This window comes from Podarcis liolepis (genome assembly GCF_965112155.1).
Source record: "Podarcis liolepis genome assembly, chromosome: 11".
In the NCBI taxonomy this organism is placed as follows: Eukaryota; Metazoa; Chordata; class Lepidosauria; order Squamata; family Lacertidae; genus Podarcis; species Podarcis liolepis.
Genome location: NC_139565.1, coordinates 37,505,279 through 37,528,665, shown reverse-complemented (window position 1 = coordinate 37,528,665; position 23,387 = coordinate 37,505,279). Strand labels below are relative to the sequence as shown.

Here is a 23,387-nt window from a genome sequence, read left to right as displayed (position 1 = left end):
GTTTAATAATCTAGCACATGGCTGCTTCTCAGTACTCAGCATTCACCTCCCCAATACAGAAGAGGACATGTGCGTTGGCTTCAAAATTCCATTTACTGCTTTAGAAATGCATATTCCCTATGGAACAACATTTGTTTGACATAACCATTCATTTTTATTACCTCTTTAAATATGTTTATCCAGAGTTATCAATAATCATAAATAACTTGTATTCTCTTCTTGCCCTGTTTTTCACAGACAAAATTGCTTACCCAGTACATATTAAATCTCGGCAAGTATGATCAAAGCTACGACATCAGAGACCGTACAAGATTTATTAGGCAGCTCATTGTTCCAAATGAGAAGAGTGGAGCTTTAAGCAAATATGCCAAAAAAATATTTCTGGCCCAGAAGCCTGCCCCAGTGCTCGAGTCTCCTTTTAAAGGTTTGTCAGTCAAATTTTCTACCAAATCTTATTTACAGATCTGCAGATCTGTATTCTTAAGTCACCAAAACAAATTTTGCAAAATAGTCTGCTTACAATTTGTAAATGAGCAACATGATTTTAGTTTCACAATTTTTTAAGGGAGAGTGGTCAACTCTAAATTATTTCTTATTCTGGCATTTAATGGTATCTGGTAATCCAAAATAATTTAAAAACTTAATTTGTAATGTCTATATTTTACCTTTTCTGAATAATAAAAACTGCTATGTTTGTATTAATCATAGTCAGTGTAGAAAGGTCTTTGGCCATTCACAAAACTTTGAACTTCTGGAGTGGCTTTTTTATTATTATTGAGAAGCATCAAACTAAAGTTACTTCCAGATTAAGTTTGTCTTTGGTATATTAGGATTACCGGTATTTTGGGCTCCTAAGCCATTTTATAGACTAAACTGCTGTGAGTTACACCCTCCATTGCTCCCTGTTCTATTTAAAATAATCCTGTGGCCCCGGTTAGTAATTTTATTATGTACATTAACTGTTTTCTTAAAAAAATCATACTTTGGTATTTTAATCCTGTTTTAAACTCTGAAAGCAGCACTCCTTGCAAAGAAAAAACTATTAAAATTCTGGATGTGTTTGTGCCAAGACATGTATATGGATTATTTAACTGTGCTGTCATTCTTAATATTCACAGTAAAGTAATTTTTAGAGAAGCTACATTTCAGAGCAACACCTCTAAACACACTGACTGATTAGCTTTTTTATTGACCATTATGGGTGAGATTATTGTAATCTATGGACTGGAATCAGTTTTTTGACCTATGAAGAGCTTCCTAGTTTATATTTATTCCATGACATTTGAGGTAATGTAACGCCAATTACCTTTAGTCCTGATTAAGATTGCTCTTTGTGATATAGAGCTCATGTCAGTATATTTTTCACCTCTTTCCCTCCCCCACCCCCAACAGATAGGGAGCACTTCCAGCTTGGTACTTTGTCTCATACTCTGAACATGAAAGCCAATGGCTATCTGGAGTTGTCTAATTGGCCAGAGGTTGCACCTGACCCTTCAGTGAGAAATGTAGAAGTAATTGAGCCGGTATGTTGACTTTTCAAAATAATATTGTTGTTTTGGGAGCTTGGAATTATGCAAGTGTGTTTAGGAACAGGGGGGTTACTTTACTTACCAAGACTTCCAATTGGGTTTCAATAAACTTATTGTAAAATGTCCTTTCAGCAGCTGTTGGCTACTTTGAAACCCTTCATATTCCTCTGCTGTATCTTCTTTGTATATATTTTCTTTCCATCACTCTGTTTCCAGCTTTGCTTGCTGGTATATGAGTACTTCCAGTAATTAATTCAGCCTTCCAAGTTTAATCTGAATATCATGTGGTTTACTAGGATTTGCAAACATCAAGAGATTTAATATCTGTCTTGGATAATGCAAACTGCTAATGCATATTCGCCTTTCAACACCACCAAAATGCTCACAATTGGTCTAAAATAAGTAGTTGAATTGGGGCTATTGCGTAGAGATGGCTGCCCACAGCACATCTTGATGATTGAAGAGAAGTTGTGCAACTTAGTGGATTGAGTCTAGGTAGATACTGAACCTTTTAGGAGGTTTTCTTATTTTTATTTTTATTTGGTTGGCATAACAAAGTTGGTTTCCTTCCTCCATACCAGGATAAAAATGTTCTGCTGTCTGTGCAGAAGCAAAGCCAGGGCACATGTTGAAGTATTCCTTCTATTATTAAACATATTTATTGATCAGAATATTCATTAATTTTTCAAATCAAATCTTTATTATTGCCGTCAGAGACCAGCACCAAGAAAGCAAAAAATGAAGGACATAAAGCACATCATCCAAATGTGTATAATAGAGTAAAAGAGAATAAAATATAATAGGAAAGAGTAAACAATAAATAAACATTCCAGTCATTTTTCTTTATTTTTTGCAAAGTAAAGAGAGATGTGTTTACAGTTGACACAAATAACTTGTGTTGATGAGATAAAATTGGATTGTGTTTTTAATATTTTTTGTTGTAAGCCGCATTGATTATTCTAACTTTTTGGTTTAAATGTTTGTTTAGGAGTGCTCAGTACAATTCCCCTTATTTATATGTTAGATTATATTTGCTTCTCTGTGTGTGCATGCACTCCTGTGTGACTGGCCAGAAAAGAGAGTGTTCATGGTTGTAAATAGAATTTATCACAACTTTTTAACTATGTGTTCTTCTTTTAAAAAACATGAATAGGCAAAAGAATGGACTTCAATATTAGGGAAGGAAAAGAAAAAGAAACACACTGATGAAAGATTCTACTCTGAATCAGAAGAGGAGGAAGAGGAAAGTGGTGATTCTTCTAGCAGCAGTGACAGTGGTATGTGTGGATAATGAATGATCACAGTTCAGAACTATGAAATACAGTGTTCCCAGTATGTCCCAGTATTTAAACCCATTAATTTGTGTTGCATGTGAATGATTTTATCTTTTGAGTAAGAAAAATTGTTGCACTGTGATGAATAGACCTGTGCATTCTTATAGTCACATAATGTGGTTTCTATGTTAGAGTACAAAGCTAAACTTGTTTATTCAGACAAAAATAAAATGGACTTCAGAGCCTTACTCCCATGTGTGTAGATTCACATCATGCTCATATCTATTCCTGTATCTTAGTGTATTGACTCTTTTAAAATACTCAGAAAATTTTTATTTTAAAGTACAAAGTAATAAAAATAAACTAGTTAAAAACAATAGTTTAAATACAACAAATAACATTTTAAAACCACATTAAAATGCTGATTGCCCTGGTAGCAGCCCAGTTGTCAAAGTTGTCTGTATGCACCTTGTCTTCTAAAGAGGAAGGTCTTAGCCTGCTGGTGGAAATATTACAAGTAGGGAGCTAGCTGAGAGGAAATTCAACAATCTGGCATCAGCCACAGGAAAAGGCTGTTAATGTAGTAGGGGCTTCATTCACTCCATACGTGTGACCTGTTGGAGGGCATGCTAAATAGAAATATGCCAGAAGTGTGTGTCATATTGAGCTTCAGTAAAAATGGGAAGTTAACATTTATTTAGAAGTCAGTAGGGATATTAAGATACGATTTTAGGATTTCAGTGCTGTATGGGTGGATATGGTTATCTGTCTGTGATATGGGAGAGTTTGCTACTTTTCTAGGGCCACATAACTTTCATTAATTCTTATTGAGTCCCCGATGTACTAGCTGATCAGTAAATCATGTTGGCATTGGATATTACTTTCTTAAAGTGAATTATATAAAAGTAATATATTCTGCAGTCTTTTTTTCTAAATCTTTGCAAGAATCCAAAATTGAAGACCATATATAAAATATGTGGTGAAAGAATTTTAAAATCTGTAATGCTATGCAAGCCTTTACATGACTCTTCATCTTGGCCATGTTGGCAATCCAAGCCATCGCATCCATCATTTGAATCTAAGAAATTGCTCAAGTACAGGTATAAATAATATAGGCACATGTACATATAGACATAGAAATTACATGTTTTTGAATCGAGTTGACATACTCTCCTGAACACTGAGGGCACAAGAGAAAAAACGTTAGGGATTATTAAGGCTTATAACTAGAATCAATGGACTGAAACTGGGAAAGTGTACCTTTAAGTTAGATATTAGAAACACTTTCCAGCTGATTAGAAAACGAATAACTTGTTTAAATTCCTGATTAAATTGTCATCACTAGATGTGTGTTCAAGAATAGATTAAATACTTAATGTTGAAGATGATGCTACATTAGAACAGAGGAATGAAGGTAGAGGACATGGGAGGTCATGTCTAATTTCCTTCCTCTTCCCCACCCCCTTGGGGTATGATAGCCACAAACCAGATTATTGAGTGCTTGCATTTTTTGAATAAATTGTTGTAGAATTATAAAAGCAACATTTTATAGCAGCCAGCTTTCACAGTTTTAAGTACATGGATTGTGCCAGGGTGCTTAAACACCAAGAAACTTAAATAGTTTTATTAAGTTATTTACTTGAATTGCTTACAAATGAAAGGCTTTTCGTTTTGCATTTTAGAGAGTGGATCTGATAGTGAACAAGAAAAAAAGGAAGGGGAAGAAGACAGCAGTGAGCAAAGTAGTGAGAGCTCCTCTACTGAAGATGATGGTAACAGGAAACCCAAAGCCAAAAGTGGTGATTCAAAAAAAGGGACTGCAGTTTTAAAGAGGTATGCAGGTTTTTTTTGTTATGACAGGTATCAAATTGGAATGTTGATGCTACAGTGTCTGTGGAAAGAACGCATTAATGTTTTTCATAATGATATTATCTTTGGAAAGATGCTATCCATTTTCATCTTTTCCATTATATATGTTATATGTAAATTTAGCAGCTTGGGGTTTTTTTAAATGTAACTTTTGTTGAATATTTAGGTGGTGATCTGAGTATATTAACATAACCTTGGGAGGCTGAACAGTTATCATGCCACTTTATGAAACACTTAATTACCTTATACAGCGATTTTGCTGAGGGCTAAAATTAAATCCTTCTATATCTTGCCATTATGCAACTAAGGCAATTGATTTTTCCCTAAATAATGTTATATTAAAAGGATTATGATCCAGATATTGGAGGCAAGGGCCGTGAAGGGAGACGGTCAGAAGCTGCTTAAGTGTTAGGGCTTTTTAAGATTGCCTATTACTAACAGAGTTAACATGTATTAAAATATCATTAAAATTTTAAGTAATTGGGGCTAATACCTTGGATTGTCTGAATCTGTTTCTTCCACTTCTGTCAGCAAGTGGCCTCTGCAGACATGATCGCCCTTTTACTCTGTAGCCTGCTGCCAGCTCACTTGATGAGTTTGCAGCTCAGCTCAGTCGTGGCTGACAGCGCTGATTGGGGCGCAGTACGCACTCTGCTCCTTTTATTACAGACAGTAATTAAAGCAGCTCGCCCTGCCACTTCCATAACAAACACAGCATAATGCCCTAATTATGACTTTATTAATTTAAGTCAGGATTTAATGATTTTAAAAGTGATTTATATTGTTTTTCCTGTTCAGAACAAATGAAATCTGTAGGTTAAATTAATACAGGCTTTTCATCATTGCAAAGTTAAAAAGCTAGTTACTAGTAAATTTTTTTCATTAGATTAACATCTGAAACTCTTAAGCAGTAAGGTAAACAATGATTACCTATCAAAACTGAGTAATGAAATAAGTTTGCCCTGAAAAATCATATCTTCAAATTAGAAATTTGTATGTATTGAAAATAGTTTTCTTTTACTAAAGGAATATTGGGTTTACATTGAATTATTTCTTGAATGAATGCTGCCATTTAAGTCTCAGGAACTAAAGTGGTAAATAGAGATATAACATGAAGAACAATTGTAGATAGATGGTTGCATTTCCAGTTAGAACAAAGCAAGTTGGAAAATGAGAATGGATTTGCATATTTCTCACATTGCTAAGTTTGTATTAATACTCTGCTGTGGGGCTGTTTCTTTCCCCATTTAAACATGGTTCCTAGAAATAATAGCATTATGCCAATGCTTACTTTAACAAATATATTAGCAAATGTATACAGATTTATGGCTAAACCCCCCCGCCTTCCTTAATAATCAAATGTCATTGTTTTAATTATATAGTACAGAAATTTTTGCTCAGTTTTAATGATTGGTTCATGTATCATGCTTCTGAAATTATGCCATGTAATTTAGTTTAGCCATTCCCAATCTTGGGTCCCCAGATGTTGTTGGACTACGTCATCCACTGGACTTGCTGGCTAGGGATGGTGGAAGTTGTAGTGCAACAATATCCGAGGAGCCCAGGTTGGGAAAGATTGATTTAGGTGCATGGGATCTGTAAAAGGTTTAGTGGGTTGCAAAAAGCAACTGTCTGCATAGCCCATGGCACATGCTTATAGGCCCTGGTTCAAGCATCATGAACAAATCATGGTTTAGCCACCAGGAATGCGGTGCTCCTTGTCTCCTTGTGAGCACTGATTCTCTGTTCCACATCATGGCTTGTGGTGATGTGTTAGACAAATTATGGTTGATGAATTAGATGAATTATGATGAATTAGACAAATTATGGTTACTGTTAACATAGCTTGTCTCCAAGCCAGAGCTGAAAACCAACTTTAAACCATCTCTACTAGGTATGGCTATTGTGCTCCAGAATATGGCAAAGGAAACTGGTATATACAAATTGGAGCATTCAAGCCCGTAGTACTCCCCAATAGAAGACTTCTGGTTTCTTTGCTCATTCTTACAAAAGGAGGAGCCAGGAGGCTTTGTGTAACACCCAGAGGCTCATAAAGGTAAAGGGACCCCTGACAGTTAAGTCCAGTCGTGGACGACTCTGGGGTTGCATTGCTCATCTTGCTTTATTGGCCGAGGTAGCCAGCATTTGTTCGCAGACAGCTCAGGTCATGTGGCCAGCATGACCAAGCCACTTCTGACAAACTAGAGCAGAGCATGGAAACACCATTTACCTTCCCTCCAGAGCGGTACCTATTTATCTACTTGCACTTTGACATGCTTTCAAACTGCTAGGTTGGCAGGAGCAGGGACCAAGCAACGGGAGCTCACCCCATCGCGGGGATTCGAACCGCCAACCTTCTGATCGGCAAAGCCCTAGGCTCAGTGGTTTAGACCACAGCGCCACCCACGTCCCTATCCAGAGGCTCATACCTGTTCACTAATTTGATATACAGTCAACACTACACAGCCTTTTGAAAGAGCTGTAAATAGGTTAATAATAATGCTATTGATAATAATATAACATTAGCTCATTTTATAGATTTTATAACTTTCTCTTGAGTTTCTTATGCATGTATATTATATTTAGTGACTTGGATGGCACAGAAGAGAATAAAGTGGAATCTCAGACAGCTCTAGCTTCTTCAAATTCAGAATCTAGTTCGGCTGAGGAAAGTTCTTCAGACTCCAGCTCAGAATCTGACTCTGAAAGTAGTTTGGAGACTCGAAAAAAAGTGCATACTTCACTTCCTCCCAAGGTATATCTTTAATGCTATATAAGTGTTCATAAGTAGAGTTATTGAAGGTGCATTTTGATTGCCTTTATGACGTGTAGAACAGGACATCAGGAAATGTGTAGATTTGTATTCTTTGTTTTTGATTGGAGGTCCTTTGCAAAAACATTTATTGCAAGTTAATGAAAATTAATATGCTGTTACTTTGCAATTCTAGAAGGAGGAGACTTTTTATAGGTGATGATTAACCACTGCACAATACACTAATGGAATATGTCTCAGTTTCTGTTATATAAAATATATGTTGTAAAGCACAAGAAATTATAGAAGCCTTTTTCACTGGAGATGAACAAATGCAAAGTGATAAAAATTCTGATTATAATATTCAGTCAGTGATGTTTTGTTGAGCTTACATATCTGTATAAACTTTTATCTGAAAATTTACAGTCCAGAGTTTAGATTCCCATCATTCTCAGAGGTTTATGTTTGGTAGCCACATTGAAAGAAAAGGATATAATCTAGTAAAAATGAATAGTGGATAGTTCCACAGTGGTATATATTGTAATATTAGCCTCTTTTAAGTATAAACGCTTAATCACTGTCTGTACTCTTACTTTCACCAACATGAATTGGATTTAATTTGCAAACTTGTGCAGCAGTCCTTGTAGTTTTTGGCAGTAGTAGAGTGGCCAGACTACGTAGAGAGAATGAAGGCCTCCATTTGATTTTTTTTTCTTCTTACAATCAAGTGGTATATAAATTTTATGAAATAAATTATATTGAGACATTTATGGCAGTGAGTTAAATAGCCTAAGGTTTGTATGGTCGGAATTCTTGATGATGATGATGGTGATGATAGTCACACAGATTGTAGATTTCTTATGCCCAATTAATAGAAGTCTCATTTTCACACCCTTGTAGACATGTTTTGACACAAGATCCAATAAATTTAGTCCTAAGTTGCCACTGGTGACTGGGAAACACTTCTTGGTGTCAGCCTGCCCAACTGAGACACTTTCCCCTTTGAAACACAGTTCCTTCAGAATTTTCAAAAGGGAAGGGTTATTTATTCATTCACCTTTTTGAACACTTGGAAGCAGTAAGAATCAGCCTTTCTGCCAGGTATGAAGTGAAAAGCTTACCTCTCTGCTGAGTCCTCTGCACCTACCAGAGAACTGGGGGGAGGGGTGATTGTCGCAGACACAAGAAATGACTGGCTACTAAGGGCAATAAAAATGTGTGGGTCTCTGGCAAATGCATATATATATATATATATATATATATATATATGAACAACTACAGGTGGCAGTGAAAATAGTGTTGCTGAAGCATATCTAAAGTACATAAAGGAGCCCACAAAAATCATAGCTTGGAAGGTTGTGGTATGCTTAATTGGTGCCAGATGATAAGCACTGCAACCATGCTTATAAAAGCTTAACTGTGACTGACTCGCAAATACTGAAGGTTGTATTTTATGGCCAGTTAAAAACAAGATACCTGTTGTCATGGTCGGTGAGAACAAACTGCATAAAGGCACCTTTGCCTCCCAACATGAAAGCTTTGCTTCAGTACTTGATAGTAGGGGCAAATTTGTGTTTTGATCTCGCATTTCTGTGTAGTAATTGCAGTGAGAAGAGCAGCACAAATAGCTAAATCTATCAACAATTATATTTAATAGGCAAACTGCCTTTAATAGTGTCAAATAGTTGGCCATTCAGATGACGTATTGTCTACTGATGGACAACAATTCTCCACTAGCCCTGTAGGGACCCACAGGGTTTTATCTTGTCTCCCATGCTCTTTAGCATCTGTATGAAACCACCTGTAGAGCTCATTGGGGTATTTGGAGTGAGGCGTCATCAACAGGCAGATGACTCCCAGTTCTTTCACTTTATCAAATGAATCAGTCCAGGCTGTTCACTCCGTGAACCAATGTATGGATTGCATAATGTCCTGTGGATTGCTGATTCCCATGTTCAGGAATTGGGTAGATATCTCTTAAGGATGTAGTTGCACTTCCTTCAAAATAGCAGGTCTGCTGTGGAATTGGTTAGATAGCCTTATCACTGGCTGCACAAACTGCTTCAACAGCAAAGAACAGCTTTTCCTGGTTTACCATCTACAGCTGTTCCTGGACAGGGATACTCTGCCCACTGCGAGCCATATGCTGGTTAACTTCCTGATATGATTACTGTAATATGCTCTGTGTAGGGCTGTCCTTGAGAATGGTCTGGAAGCCACAGCCTATGCAAAAAGTGGCAGCCAGATTACGGAGTGCTACAGTTCCAGAGGGTCATATGATCCTGAGAAAGTTGCACTGGCTGCTAATCTGCTACAGAGACAAATGACTTAGAAAGCTCTAAGCTGCTTAAAATATTTTAAATAAATAAAATACTAACATATAATAATGATGGACAGTCTTCCTTTTTGCCTAAATGCCTAATCACAATACAGTTATGCTATAACTTGGAGGAAATACTAATTTTATAAAGGTGCAGCTTCTTAGATTTTTAGAGCAGAGTGTAAGTGAGTTACATTCCAAGCCCATGTAAGAGTAAGTTCCACTGAAATCAGTGAGGTTTCCTTGTAGGTAGAAAAAGTGTATAATTGGAATAAGGAGGTTTTCAGTTTGGGTTTGCACTCTTTGATGGATCATTACGCTCTTTCTTTACCTGCGTAATTGCTGTTTTCTAAACCTTTCAGATGAAATATACCCAGATTAACATGGTTTAGAAACATTGCTGGAGTAATTGCTTCACTTTCCCTTTATTTGATTTTTTGAACGTCAGTCCCTTTCATGTCCTGTGTTTTTTTTTTTTTAAATATTTTTCTCTAGTTATAAAATATACTATCAGTCTCTGTTCTGTTTTTGCTTCCTGTTTTCCTCTACAATTATGTTTTAATCAGTATTGGGAACAAGATACAATGTTGTGCCACTTCAGAATAAATTTCCATGAGTCAGAATGTTGATCCCACAGCTTTACATTCTGAGATCAACTGAAGAGGAATAGCAGTGCTCTGAACTTCCATTAAATCTAACAAACAGTCATTGGTTTCAACATCCAGATATATCCAGGGTAACTACCTGGCTCTTAGTCTCCCTGTGACTTTCCAGATAAGTATCATTAATGAGGGCTTCCAAATTTCTGTCCCAAAATACAATATCATTCCTGGTGGTTGGCCGTGCTTGCTGGGGCTGATGGAACTTGGGATACTGTAACATCTGGAAGGCTGCAAGTTCCCCACCACCGTTATACGCATACCCTTGTGGAAGCAAGTCCCATTAAACTCAATGGAACTTGTGAGTAAACAACTAGAGGATTACACTACTGTTGACATAATAGCTGTCAAGACAATTAATAGTTTAAGGATTATAGTAGCTTAGTAACTTAGGAATCTACCATATTAAAATACTTAATTGCATATGGACTGTTTAAACGGTGCCCTCTGCTATGTCAGTTAGTAAACTTCTGTTTGTGAAATAGACTGGAGTTCTTTGGTATAAATATAACTCTAAAGGTCCTCGCTTAGGGGAAATCAGAATTAACTTTTATTTTAATGATTGTGAGAGAATCTGTGTACATTGAAGCCACCAAACTACATTGCTGCTTTAAATTTTGACTATTTCTGTATTTTCTTCATTTGAAACAAAAATTTGAAAGGAATCTCTTTTTCCATAAAGGACCCTTCTGTTTAGGTATATACTTCAAGTATATACTTTATATATTATAAAATATACTTAAGATGTATTTAATAATGAATGCAAATGTCCTTCGAAGTGACATAAAATTATGAAACATTTTATGATATATAAAAACAGTGTTAAGATGGACCTATAATAAAAATGTTAAGATGAAGACATGTTCGTCTAATACATGGCTTCTGGTTTGTTTTTTTACAAAACAAAGGTAAAATGTCTCCTAATAATGAGCATAGTTCCATATCTCAAGTGCATTATGCACTTAGAAATACAACTTTCAAACTGTTGTTGTGCATAACTAAAACACAGCTAGTGATCCTGCTCAGAAATAGCGGGGTATTCAGATACATAATCACATACTGTTAAAAATCAGATACAGATTTTAGTATGATGCGTGAGTAAATAAGAGCCTATGTAGTGGGATTTTAAAATCAGTTCCTGTTGGCCTCTTATACAAGCATAATACAGTCACTCAGCTGTTAAAAACCTGATCTACTATTTAAAAAATATATAAAAACAAATTGTCTATCTTTCTGCCTGATCTCTTTTCAACTGCTAACACAATAGAAACAGTAGGTGATCAGTCAGTGCATTTGGATTGTCAATGATGGTTTTGTATAAATATTGGAAGGGCAAGAAACAGAATTCACACAGTAAAATATGATTCCATCTGCCTCTTCTCTGCAGTTCCATGGCTCATGCTGCGGTGTGAAATTCTCATTTTACACACTTTGCAGGCGGAGCACATGAATTATGCATTGAGCAAGAGAAATCTCCTGCTTCAAGTCGTATATGCATTTACCCAGGTTCTATCTCTATTATCAAGATGAATTGCAAATGGAGAAATGTTTGATGGAATATGGCTTAACTTCTTTGTTTAGCATTCAGCTCTGGATTGCATTCTTTTCTTTAAGGAGGAAACAGGTTTATTTTTGTGTAGATTGTAATTTTAAGTAAAGAACAAAAAATCAATTTTTAAAGCTGTTTCAGTTAAACTATCGGTAAATATTAAACATAAATGTGAGTGACTGTGTGTCATGTTCATTTTCTTACATTTAAACTTCTTGTGACCATGGGCAAGTCCAGAACATTGTAACCACAGTTGCCATTTGTAGAAAGGAAAACAGTGACATATCTGATTTGATGAGTATGCCATTTTGTATTAGAGAGACCAGGTAGATTTGCTGGGAGGAGCTGATCTGATCCCACTGTGTTCACCTAAATGTTTGGTATAGCATCATACAAGGCCGTCTTACCCATAAGCACTAGCAGTGCGGGGCAGCCGGGCGCGGGGCTCTCAGGGGTGCCAGGCCGAGAGTCTGGGGCCCGAGAGTTGAGTCTTTTGGTCGGAGCACTGCGGCGGGCTCTTCTCCTGCGGGTGGCTCTGCACCATGAGTTTGGGGGCGACCAAGCCAGCGAGACACTGAGGCGACCGGCTGGCTCCGCCCGCCTGCGCGCCTGGGAATGGGCAGATCTTTGCACCCTGGCACCACATATACTTAAGATAGCCCTGGCATCATCATAGGCTGCAGGGATGAGGGGTGAGTTGCTGTGGTCCATCGCACTTCCATATCCAGTGCCAGGAAACTTGGAACTGACTGTGAAGGCCTGCACCTGGTGTTGGTCAGTAAATTGTAGTTACTGCTTCTGTACCATCCACCTTACTGCCCAGCAGCTTCTCTCACCAAGCTGGCAGAGGTGATATTGGGTGTGGTGTCAGAGGAAACCATAACAATAGTTCTGGATGATTTCAATATCTATGCTGAGGCTGCCCCTAGTGTTCTGGCTGAGGACTTCATGGCCATAATGATGACCATGGAGGTATCTCCCAAGTTGTCACTGATCTGACACACAGGGCACAGCATACCCTCCATTTAATTTTTGCTCAAGGTAGAGGAAGAGATGGTATGGAGATAGGGGAAGTAGATCTCACCCCATTGTCATGATCTGATCACTTCCTGGAGAAGTTCTTACAGCTCCAGTCCTCCACTGGAAGGGTAATGGAAAGATTAAGATGCTGCAGGGGTTGCAGAAGGGAAAGAATAAGGTGAATTGTGCAATTAACTATGACTTCCTAAGTGTTGACTGTCCTAAGACTGCGGCAATGTACATATTCCAGCTAAAATGAGTCCCACTGAAACCAGTTTGAACAACTTGAGTAGCTGTAATGAAATCACATGAACATAAGAATAGCCTGCTGGATTAGGTCAAAGGCTTATCTAGTCCAGCATCCTGTTGTCACATTAGCCAATCAGATGCTGTGGGAAATCAGGGAGCAGAACATGAAATCAAGAGCATTCTCCCCTCCTGTAGTTTCCAGCAACTGGAATTTGGAAGCATTACTGCCTCCAACTGTGGAGGTATTATTTTTTGTGGAACTTAATCACAACTAAATCTGAACTTATATATTGAATAATGTGAACTTTTGCCTGAGACTGACTAATTTTCATTTGGGGAATAGAGGTCCAGACTTAGGTCTGGTTGCAGTATCCAGCCATTATTTGTGCTGCCTTGCCCCCAAACCCGGCTTCTTGCACATATAGATAGAGGAAAAGCAGAGCTTGTCTGTCTATCTCTCTTTTTACAAACTTTATTGAAAAGTTTAAAAACAATTACCAAGCAAAACTGTTGTCTTCCAAGAGAAATACATGTACAGATGTTAGCGTATTTTTTGCCCTATAGGACGCACTTTTTCCCCTCCAAAAATGAAGGGGGAATCTGGGTGCGTCCTATGGGGCGAATGCAGGCTTTTACTGAAGCTTGGAGAGTGAGAGGGGTCAGTGCGCACCGACCCCTCTCGCTCTCCAGGCTTCAGGAAGACACCCGCAGCCTAGGCAGCCCTACGGGAGGTCCGGCAGGGATGTCTAGGCTGCGGATAGCAGCCTGCTGCCCAGCGCGAGGGGCGCCCTGAAGCAGAGCGCCCCCCGCGCCAGGCAGACATCTGCAGCATGGGGAGGCTTGCAGGAGTTCCCCGCAATGCTCCCCACGCTGCGGATAGCAGCCTGCCGCCCTGCGGGCGGGGCGCCCTGAAGCAGAGCGCCCCCCGCGCCAGGCAGACATCTGCAGTGTGGGGAGCCTTGCAGGAGTTCCCCGCAAGGCTCCCCACGCTGCGGATAGCAGCCTGGCGCCCCGCCCGCGGGGCGCCCTGAAGCAGAGCGCCCCCCGCGCCAGGCAGACATCCGCAGCGTGGGGAGCCTTGCAGGAGTTCCCCGCAAGGCTCCCCACACTGCGGATAGCAGCCTGCTGCCCAGCGCAAGGGGCGCCCTGAAGCAGAGCACCCCCCGCGCCAGGCAGACATCCGCAGCGTGGGTTCTTTGCAGTGTGTAGGGAAGTTGGACAAAGAGTATTCTTATGTCATGCTGAGTTTGTGCAGATAGTCTCCAGGAAGATATTCATGGTTGCCAGAGGTGAGCTGTTGATGGCATTTGTTGAATCCTGTTAAATTAAGTTCATGCTCCGAATCATATGCAGTGGGATTCTTTCACCATGCTTCGCATGCGTGCTCTATATACGAGTATTTCTTCCGCCACTCAGTGAGAAAAGTGTCCTACTAATCAACATGTTTGTGGACTCAAATAACTGATACAGTTCTCTGGAAAATTATGCCAAAATTCATAGTAAATTTTGACAAGGAACTTTATTCCCAGGCATGGTTCTTTCTTTGTCCTTCTCCCTTCTTACACCTGCTTGTATGATTATTTATTTGAGTTTCAACTATAGATGCAATAATATATAAACTCTGTTAATTTTATTCTCCCAAAGAGATGAATTTATCAGGTCTCTTGCTACTCTGAAAATGCTTTGATGATCTGGATCTAATGAAGTCTCAGTTCTCTTGAGGACTAAAGATCTCTGGGTTTTATGCCTAGTCTTGTATGGCAGCAGCTCTCAGCTGATTAGGTCACATGTCCAAAGAGAAAAGAAGTAGTGAGACCAGTTGCGGTTGTTGAGAAAAGTTTGACGTTACTGCAAACTCGAGGACCATAGGATTACAGGAAATAAAAGACTGCTAATTGATAACGTGAAAAGTTAGATCAAAGCCACCACAATGTTTTTTTAAAAACTAAAAGAAAAATAGAGTGATAGCACAGCTAATTGCTTAGAGCAGGACATTGACCTGCTGTTGAAGCAGAGTTGTATTGGTGTTGCAAGAACACTGGGAGATAACATCAAAGAAATGGTGTTGAAAAGGCAAGCAGGATTCTTTTATCTGAATTCCTATGTAGCGAATATTAAAACGGTTGAGCCCAATTACATTCTTTCTTGGATAAGTCTCTGCAGTCTTCTTACACATTTTTTCAAAAAAAGTATTAAACTTTCATATACTTTTGTCAGAAAGAAGAGAAAGCTTCACAAGAGAAGAGAGCGCCTACTAAGCAAGATGTGCCACTCTTGGATTTGGACGACTGTAAGTACTCCAGATGTTTGCCCTTTCAAATGATATTTTGATGTCCATGAAAGTTAAAGCATTTGACTTAGATCCTAACTAAAGCTTCCCTTGTTGGAGTTCCCCATGAGCAGAGTTCTGCCAATGGGATGCTCCCACCAGCAGAAGAAAGGCAGCATTTTTTTACACTCCTTTTCCCTGCAACCTCTTCGCCTTTCCAAACTGTTGCTGAAGGATCGGGGAAAGCAGTTATTTCCACTTACAGAAGCAATCCATCATTTTTCAGTGGGCTAGTTAGGATCCAAGTCATTGTATTTAAATTTCAAAAGGCCTGAAATAATACTGTCTGTCTCATATAAAGATATAATGGAATATTTATGTGTACTCTATGCATTTGTCATTGTATAAGAGCATAACACACTTTAAAAGAAAACCCTGGATAGCCTACTTGAACAATGCATGCTCTTTAAATAGATTCTTTCTGAACAATTTAGTTTTAAATGTGGGGAGTCTCTCTTCTCTTGTCTCTTAAGATTTAAAGCTTATATGTTTTCAGCCTATATCAAATGCATTTCTTAGCACATTGTAATACTGTTACACTATTTTATTTTTAAATAAGTACCTTTTTATAAATGAATAGCTTTCCATAGCAAGGTAGCAGTGAGATGCATGGTATCTGGAAATCATACTGAGGTCTCATTCAGAAAGATTGTATTTTCAAAGGTTGTAAATCTCTATGTGTTAGTAATACAAAACTATTTAATAGCCTCAAGCACAGAAATCTGGAAAGCATAAAAGCTAGAGATGAGTGTGTTTTTGTTTTTCCATAGGTTGGATACAGAGATTAGCACGCTAAGTAGAGCTAGCAAATTGTGACACACACTCACACAGACACACACACCCCAGCCCCACTATGTTTCACCAAGGATTGGGGGACCTTGCTGAATTGGGAGGCTCTGGCTCAGGGCAAATGAGGAAGGGGCATCTTCCAGGAGTGGCATTCCCACTGAGGTGGCTGCCGTGGGGATCAAGGGACAGGGATATCAGCTTCTGCTATCCCTATTTTGTGCTGTTAGCTCTTACTCCACCTCCTATGTGTTTAGAAAATTCAGAGACTTTTACTTTTATGTCTGAATTCTCAGAATAAACAAGGTTCATTTAAAAAAAGAAGCTTTCATTTTTATATAAAAACAAAGCATAGAATCTAGCATTCTAAGAATAAGCAAGTAATCTACTAACATTAATTTCCACATAGTTTACCTTTAGTTTGGAACATGGTGTGTGTGGTGGTTGGGGAGGTGTATACACGCCTTCCCATACACAGTAACTTAAGACATATGTTGACGTACAATCCCGTAAATCAGAGTTTTCCAAACTGTGTCACAACATGTTAGTGTGTTGGCTGCCGTGTGTAGGTTTATTGCGTGAACACACCCTGCTCTCCTCCTGGGGCTGGAAAGGGGCTAGTTTGACCCTCAGGTTTGCTAGTAAAACTGAATTACTGTGCCATGAAATTAAACATATCTAGCAGGTGTGTCACCAACATGAAAAGTTTGGAAAGCTCTGCCATAATTTTTAAAAATTAAACATTTTTATTAAAATGTGTAGGATAAAGTACGTGTCTAGTTACTGAATTGTTCAAGTTTAAGATGCCAGAAAACCATACTCTTACCAATTTAATTTACTTAAATATAACTATCCTTCTCAACTGCTTATTTTCTGCAGTCAGTCCTGTATCAACTACCACATCACTCCACAAGCCAACTACTCTTACACCTACTTTAGCAGCTGACTTAGAAGGTTTAAGTTTATCAAGTTCTTCAGTCATTGATGTAAGTTATATTTTTCATTTACTGACTTATTTTTCTCACTCATTTTCTGTTTTAAGGTGAACTTGTATCTTGATCTATAATGGACCTGCAGACCATTCAATAATACTTCATTTCATCTTTAAATACAGATCAGGGGTGGGGAGCCTTTGACCCACCAGGAGTTCCATTTTTGCTTGTGAGCCCCTTTTGCCCAAACCATGCCCACCCATGCAATATCAGGTGTGGGATGGGTATTGGCATGGCTTCAGTGCTTAAAGTGAGCTGCTAATTGTTCCTTGACTGGAGCAAGGAACACCTCCACCATCAATCAGCCGATGGGCAGTGAGGGTGTGCCTTCTTCCAGGAGAGGGAAGTGATTTCCATTTTGCAAACAACCCCGCACCTCTTGTTTTCAAAGAACAGCATGGGGCGGTTTGCAAAAGGACTTTCAAACAGCCCTCTGCTGCAATTTAAAGTCTCAACAATTGGGACTTCAAAGCACACTGTCACCTGATGCCATAGTGTTATCCAGTGATTGACAGGTAGGAGGAGCTGCTCACCTTACTAGTTTGGCCTGCCAGGGGTTGGGGAGTTAAAGGCCTGGTCCATTGGCAGAAAAGGTTCCCCACCCCAAGGTAGCTTCATGATGAAACTAAGGAAGAATATGTTGCAGAGGATTTTTTTTAAAGCCTGTTGTCTTAAAATGGTGGCAGTATAATCAGAATAGCTTTTGTTAATCACCATTCTAACTTTTGGCATGGGGAAACCTTATTTTTTGCATTTTAACTGCTTACAAATTCTGCACAAATGTTATAATCTTCTAAACTAGTAACAAAGAAACTTGTTCTTTCCAAATATATTTTTGAACTTCTTTATCTTGGTACCTGTTATATTAAAACAAATCTAACTTAGTATTTTTCTGATTGCCTATGTTAGCTCTTATGTAACGCAGTGTCTGTGTAGGTGTTTATTCATATCTTGAATCAACTAAAATGACTTTATACTCAGTTTCCTGGGCAATGAAATAGAGAATGACCAGATCCAAAGTTCTGGACGGCTCATGGCAGGTAGACAAAAATGGAGGAGGTGGTTCCGCTTCCTAATGGTCCTTCCCATCCCTAAATCCAAAGCCTTCCCTTATACTAGCTTCTTCAGATACGAGCCTCTTAAAAAGCCACTTGGTGTCCTCTACCAGATGCTTCTCTGTCAAAATTTCTGGAATATGCGTCATCTCTTTCCTGCTGTAAGAATTTAGGGACAATTTAATAAATAGCTCCCATTTTTTTGACTGTTTAGAATTATACCACATACTGTTTCAAAACCAGACTGCATGGGAATGGGAAGAACATGGTAGTAAAATCTCTCTGTTAAGAAAATAACCTATTGGTCTCTTGCTCTCTGTCGTGTTTGATGCTCAAATTAACAGATGGCTCAAGCAAATTTGGTAAGGTTCTCACTATGAAAACAAGAAATTATCATAGTGTTAATTTCACATCATGCTTAGCAAACCTTGGCTACCACTAAGCCCATGGTTTGATTCAGTGTGTCATCTAAACCCAGGCTCATGATTTAATTGTCCAGACTAACCATGAACTGTTGTTTTCATTAATCTGAAAGTGGTAAGCCATGAACCTGGGTTGGACAGCACTCTAAGCCATTAGTTGTCAACCGGTGCACTGTGGCACCCTGGGAAGACTTGAGGAACTTTCGTTCATGAGAGCCCGGGGGGGGGGCATCCTTTCATTAACTTGCAGCCCATACCTTCTTGCATTATCTCTCTTTTTTCTCTCCGAGGAACATTCAGGGGAGCTGGCAGCTTTAACGTGCAGCCCATTATCGTCCTGTATACCTCTCTCTCTACCCCAGCGACCATCCTTCTTTGAGCCCATCCGGTGGAATGGGACCAGGGCAGAACAGGTCAGGGGTGGAGCGAAGGAATCCCCACTTAAAGGTGTCATGTAATGGAACCCCATTGTAAGTGGTTCCCACAGGGGAGCCGCAGAAACAATGTGTTTGGTCAAGGGAGCTGTGGACTCAAAAAGGTTGAAAACCACTGCTCTAAGCCAAACATTGGATTAGCTCAGCACAACTGCAAAAAGGATCAGGGACAGAAAGCAACTGTGAGCTTCAATCCAGGAGCCCACACGCTCAGGACAGTAGCTCACCTCATATGGTTTTAAAAATGAACCTTTGAAATTACTCATATGTGAGAGTCTTTACCAAAGCTAAGAAGCAGAGTACAGTTGCCACACTGGTCTAAAGTGCTACTGTAAAAATAGGTGAGAAAGCAACTTGTCTGGAAGCAACCAAGGCCATTGAGAATACATTATTTGTCTAATGGTATGTATTAATCTTACTTAACTTGAGGTTTGTGTGCTGGGTATTTTGGCCATGTACATTAAGGTAGTTTTACCCATGCAAGTCCATAGTATTGACCTGCCGCACCAATGTAATATATCTTGTTGTTTATACCATATGTGATAGGGACTTTAATAGGTGTGCCTGGAGCAGAAGCTAAAGGCCAATCAGTATAGTAGATAAAAGGTCTTCCACTGGAGCCTGTATATTGCACATTGTATTCCTGTAGTCACAGAGAATATATGCCCATTACTCCCAGTTCCCAATGGGAATTATGTAGTGCCATCTCAAAATCATTTTTAAAAGTGTTAGATGTTTATGCTCATGCTAAATAGAATGGATCATAAGCGACCTTCTAATGCTTGCCTGTATAGGAAGGGAGTGAACCAGACAACTTTAGAAGTATTAACATAGTGTAACTGGAACAGAAAGAGGCCCTTTAGGAGTGACTTTTTGAGAAGAAACAAGGTGTAATGGTAGGAGGAGGGGACGTGAAAAGATTGGGCTGATCATAGTTAAGAAGCCATACCATAGTTTGCCTCTGGAAGCTCAACTCATGTCTGCTTTTAATTTCTCATTTGCTTAGCACTCAGCTTCATAAATTCACTCCAGCCTCCCTGCTTCCATCTTAAACCACAAATCCAAACACATGCTGTGGACTACCTGAATGAAGCTAGTGGTCCATAGATCACAGTTTGGGAACCACTTACTTTGACTATATCAGGCAGTTTAAATCATTTACAGGCAATGACCATTTTGCATGGGGGTTCCATTCCCAGCCCCTGCACATCCTCCCACATGTCGGTGGAGCGTGCATAAGCCTTCTCCATCCCTGTTCTTCCCTCTTCTGGGTCCAAAAGGATGCCCCTAAAATGGTTGCCGCCTGTATGTACTAGGATACAACTTTTGTAAAGCATGTACAGTCATACCTTGGTTTTTGAACAGCTTAGCTCTCGAACATTTGGCTCCCAAATGCCGCAAACCCAGAAGTGACTGTTCCTGTTTGCGAACTATTATTGGAAGCTGAACGTCCAACAGGGCTTCCAGTTGGCTGCAGGAGCTTCCTGCAGTCAATCAGAAGCCGCACGTTGGTTTCCAAATGTTTTGGAAGTCGAACGGACTTCTGGAACGGATTCCGTTTGACTTCCAAGGTATAATTGTACTTAGGCTTTCCCTAAATGCATAGCTGTTCATTGCAGAATTGTGGTAGCTGTGTCTTTAAGTAGGTAATGATGTAGGAAAATTTCAGATATACATCTGTTGTTGTCATGTTTATTCATACCCTGGTTTTCTTTATAAAAGAAACACAGGGCTTAATTTTTTTATTTTAAAAAATGCATAAAGGACAATATAGAAGGCAATAAACAGTTCAATTTACTAAGATCCTTTTAATATTTTAAAATAAAGAGCAGGGTAAGACAATTTAAAGTAAAAATAGGAAACAAAACTTAATCCCAGGTTAAATCTCAATGAAATAAAAAGGTTTCAGCAGGTGACCTTAAGCTTATTAGGCCACAATAAGGAAATTTTGTCCATTTTATGATTATTTTCCACCTAGTCATTTTGATACATTGGCACCCTATTTACAAAATTTTACAATTCCAAAATACAGAGGCGCTTTCACTTGCACAGGATTAAATATACTGCCTTCAGCTGTACTTGAGGGTTGATTTCAAAAAATTCCACTGGAAAAATGCTAATGTCCATGTGGAGATGGCAGTATTGAATCTGCAGCTCATGTGCTTCTAGCTCGCACTCTTTATAAAAAGATTTGAGGAGTGAGGTTATTACCCCTCTACTACTATCCATACCAGGTCGCTCAACCATTGCTACTGTGTCCTTTCTTCTAGCAGATCAAGATAACCAGATGACAGCAAAACCTGCAGAATTTTAAGCAGGGGCAATTAGAATAGATCTATTATATGATTATTGATGTAAACCTCCAAAATGTATTTTGTATGGTTAGGTTTTTACCTCTATCTTCAGTACATTGTATTTTATTTTACTGCTATGGCTAGTGGCTGATGCAAATAAAGATTCTTCTTCTTCTTACATGGCAGCAGGCCTATGAAAACTCTAGGAAGGAAATAGAAATGTGTGTTCTGCAGAAATCAGTTGCTGAGTCACCACTGGATCTGAGCATGAGTACTCCTAGCTAGTTAGAAGTAAGTCTCTTATTTAGTAGAAAGACCCCTCTTCAGGTAGAATAACAGATTCAAGAGTTTTGGTTTAACACACCAGCTTCTTTAGGGACAGTTGATCTAGAATAGTACCTTCTGAATATCTGTTAAAGAAAATCACTAAATGAGGGAGAGGAATGGGGTAATTCTACAAAATACTTGTAGGAAATGGACATTAAGAATACTTTTCACTTGCAACTCCATTTGACAATCTCCCTAACGCAACACCTAATCATTATTTTCATCTCCATAGCAAACATGCAGAAACTAATTGCCTAAGGCTCATAATAATTTAAAAAACTTTTACTCATTTTAATACAACTGGCACCCTTCAAGCTTCATCTCCATGAGACTGCAGACCAAATGTTTTCCAAATTTGAGCAATGAAACATGGTTGAAAAAGAAACTGCCCAATAGTAGTACTGTATTTCTTGTTATGGAAATATTGTATATATGAAAACACTGTTACAGAAATAAGTTATTCCTCTCAACATTTCTTGCTAAAGATTTAATACTGAAGTAAGAACTCTGTATACAAGAAGCATAAATCTATAAAAAATTAAAAATAGTATCATTGCTTTGTCTTGCTTCCTTCAAATATCTTAGTTTATTCATGTTTACTGCCCTATTTAAATTCATTGAAGATTTCATGTATAATATGTAAATGATACACATACATAGCTTTAACCATGCCTGATAGTGGTTGTGGATAGTTTTTGTTAGGCAATCACAAATCTAACATATTGTCAATAAAACCAGTCACTTTAAAATTTCAATCACATCTTTCTAAGGTAACATTTACCTCCTCACATCTTTAGCAGCTATCAGACATGACATGGGACATATTCATTGACCCTAAAAATTTTCATCAGAATCATCCACTGAAAGGGGGCTGCCCCAGCCAGACAAAAGGCTCATTTCAATTTTAACGGCCGTAATTAAAGGTTAATTCACTGAGTCAGGATTAACGAGGAAAGTACAAATGATAGGCAAGCAGCTGCCTTTATAATACAAGATTAGAACAATGCAATTACAATAAGAATTAGAAAAAATCAACTTCCTGAAAGGTTCTGTAATGAATGGACTGCATTTCTCTGCTGCTAATTGTGCTACTTAAACATGAGGATGGTACAGCCATCATTTTATTGTAATATCTCTTTATCAACAATGTCTAACAAGATAGTATACTAAATACAGCAATCACAATTGATATATTGAGAAAATACTATGATCACTGGCAACACTTAAACAGAGCCATGATTGCCATTATGCCATAGTGGGTTTCTTAAACTAAGGTATACCACACTTAATTCTTTCATTAAATCTTACAAGAGTGAATTGCTTTCTTCTACCTACGTACTGTATTTTATTATTATTTATTAAATTTGAAAACCACCCTTTATCTGTAGATGTTGTAGTTGTAAAACTTAAGGTGGAAATAGTAAAAGGAATGTAAACGAGGATTCAATAATTTTTGTACTTGAGCTTTTTGTTTCTGTGCACAGTAGTAGTGGTTTATAACTATAATAAATGAAGGTAGGATAGCTA

General features: G+C 38.5%; 1 protein-coding gene across 3 annotated transcripts in view; it reads left to right on the top strand.

Moving 5' to 3' along the window:
• The window catches only part of AP3B1 (adaptor related protein complex 3 subunit beta 1), a 142,771-nt gene that overhangs the window by 79,433 nt on the left and 39,951 nt on the right, over positions 1 to 23,387 (top strand). For all 3 annotated transcript variants that reach the window (XM_083465201.1, XM_083465200.1, XM_083465202.1), the window contains 7 exons: positions 238 to 424; positions 1,393 to 1,523; positions 2,683 to 2,806; positions 4,486 to 4,636; positions 7,259 to 7,427; positions 15,439 to 15,511; positions 17,216 to 17,322. In XM_083465201.1, coding sequence (XP_083321327.1) covers positions 238 to 424; positions 1,393 to 1,523; positions 2,683 to 2,806; positions 4,486 to 4,636; positions 7,259 to 7,427; positions 15,439 to 15,511; positions 17,216 to 17,322 — 942 coding nt within the window. The remainder of the gene's footprint in view (positions 1 to 237; positions 425 to 1,392; positions 1,524 to 2,682; positions 2,807 to 4,485; positions 4,637 to 7,258; positions 7,428 to 15,438; positions 15,512 to 17,215; positions 17,323 to 23,387) is intronic.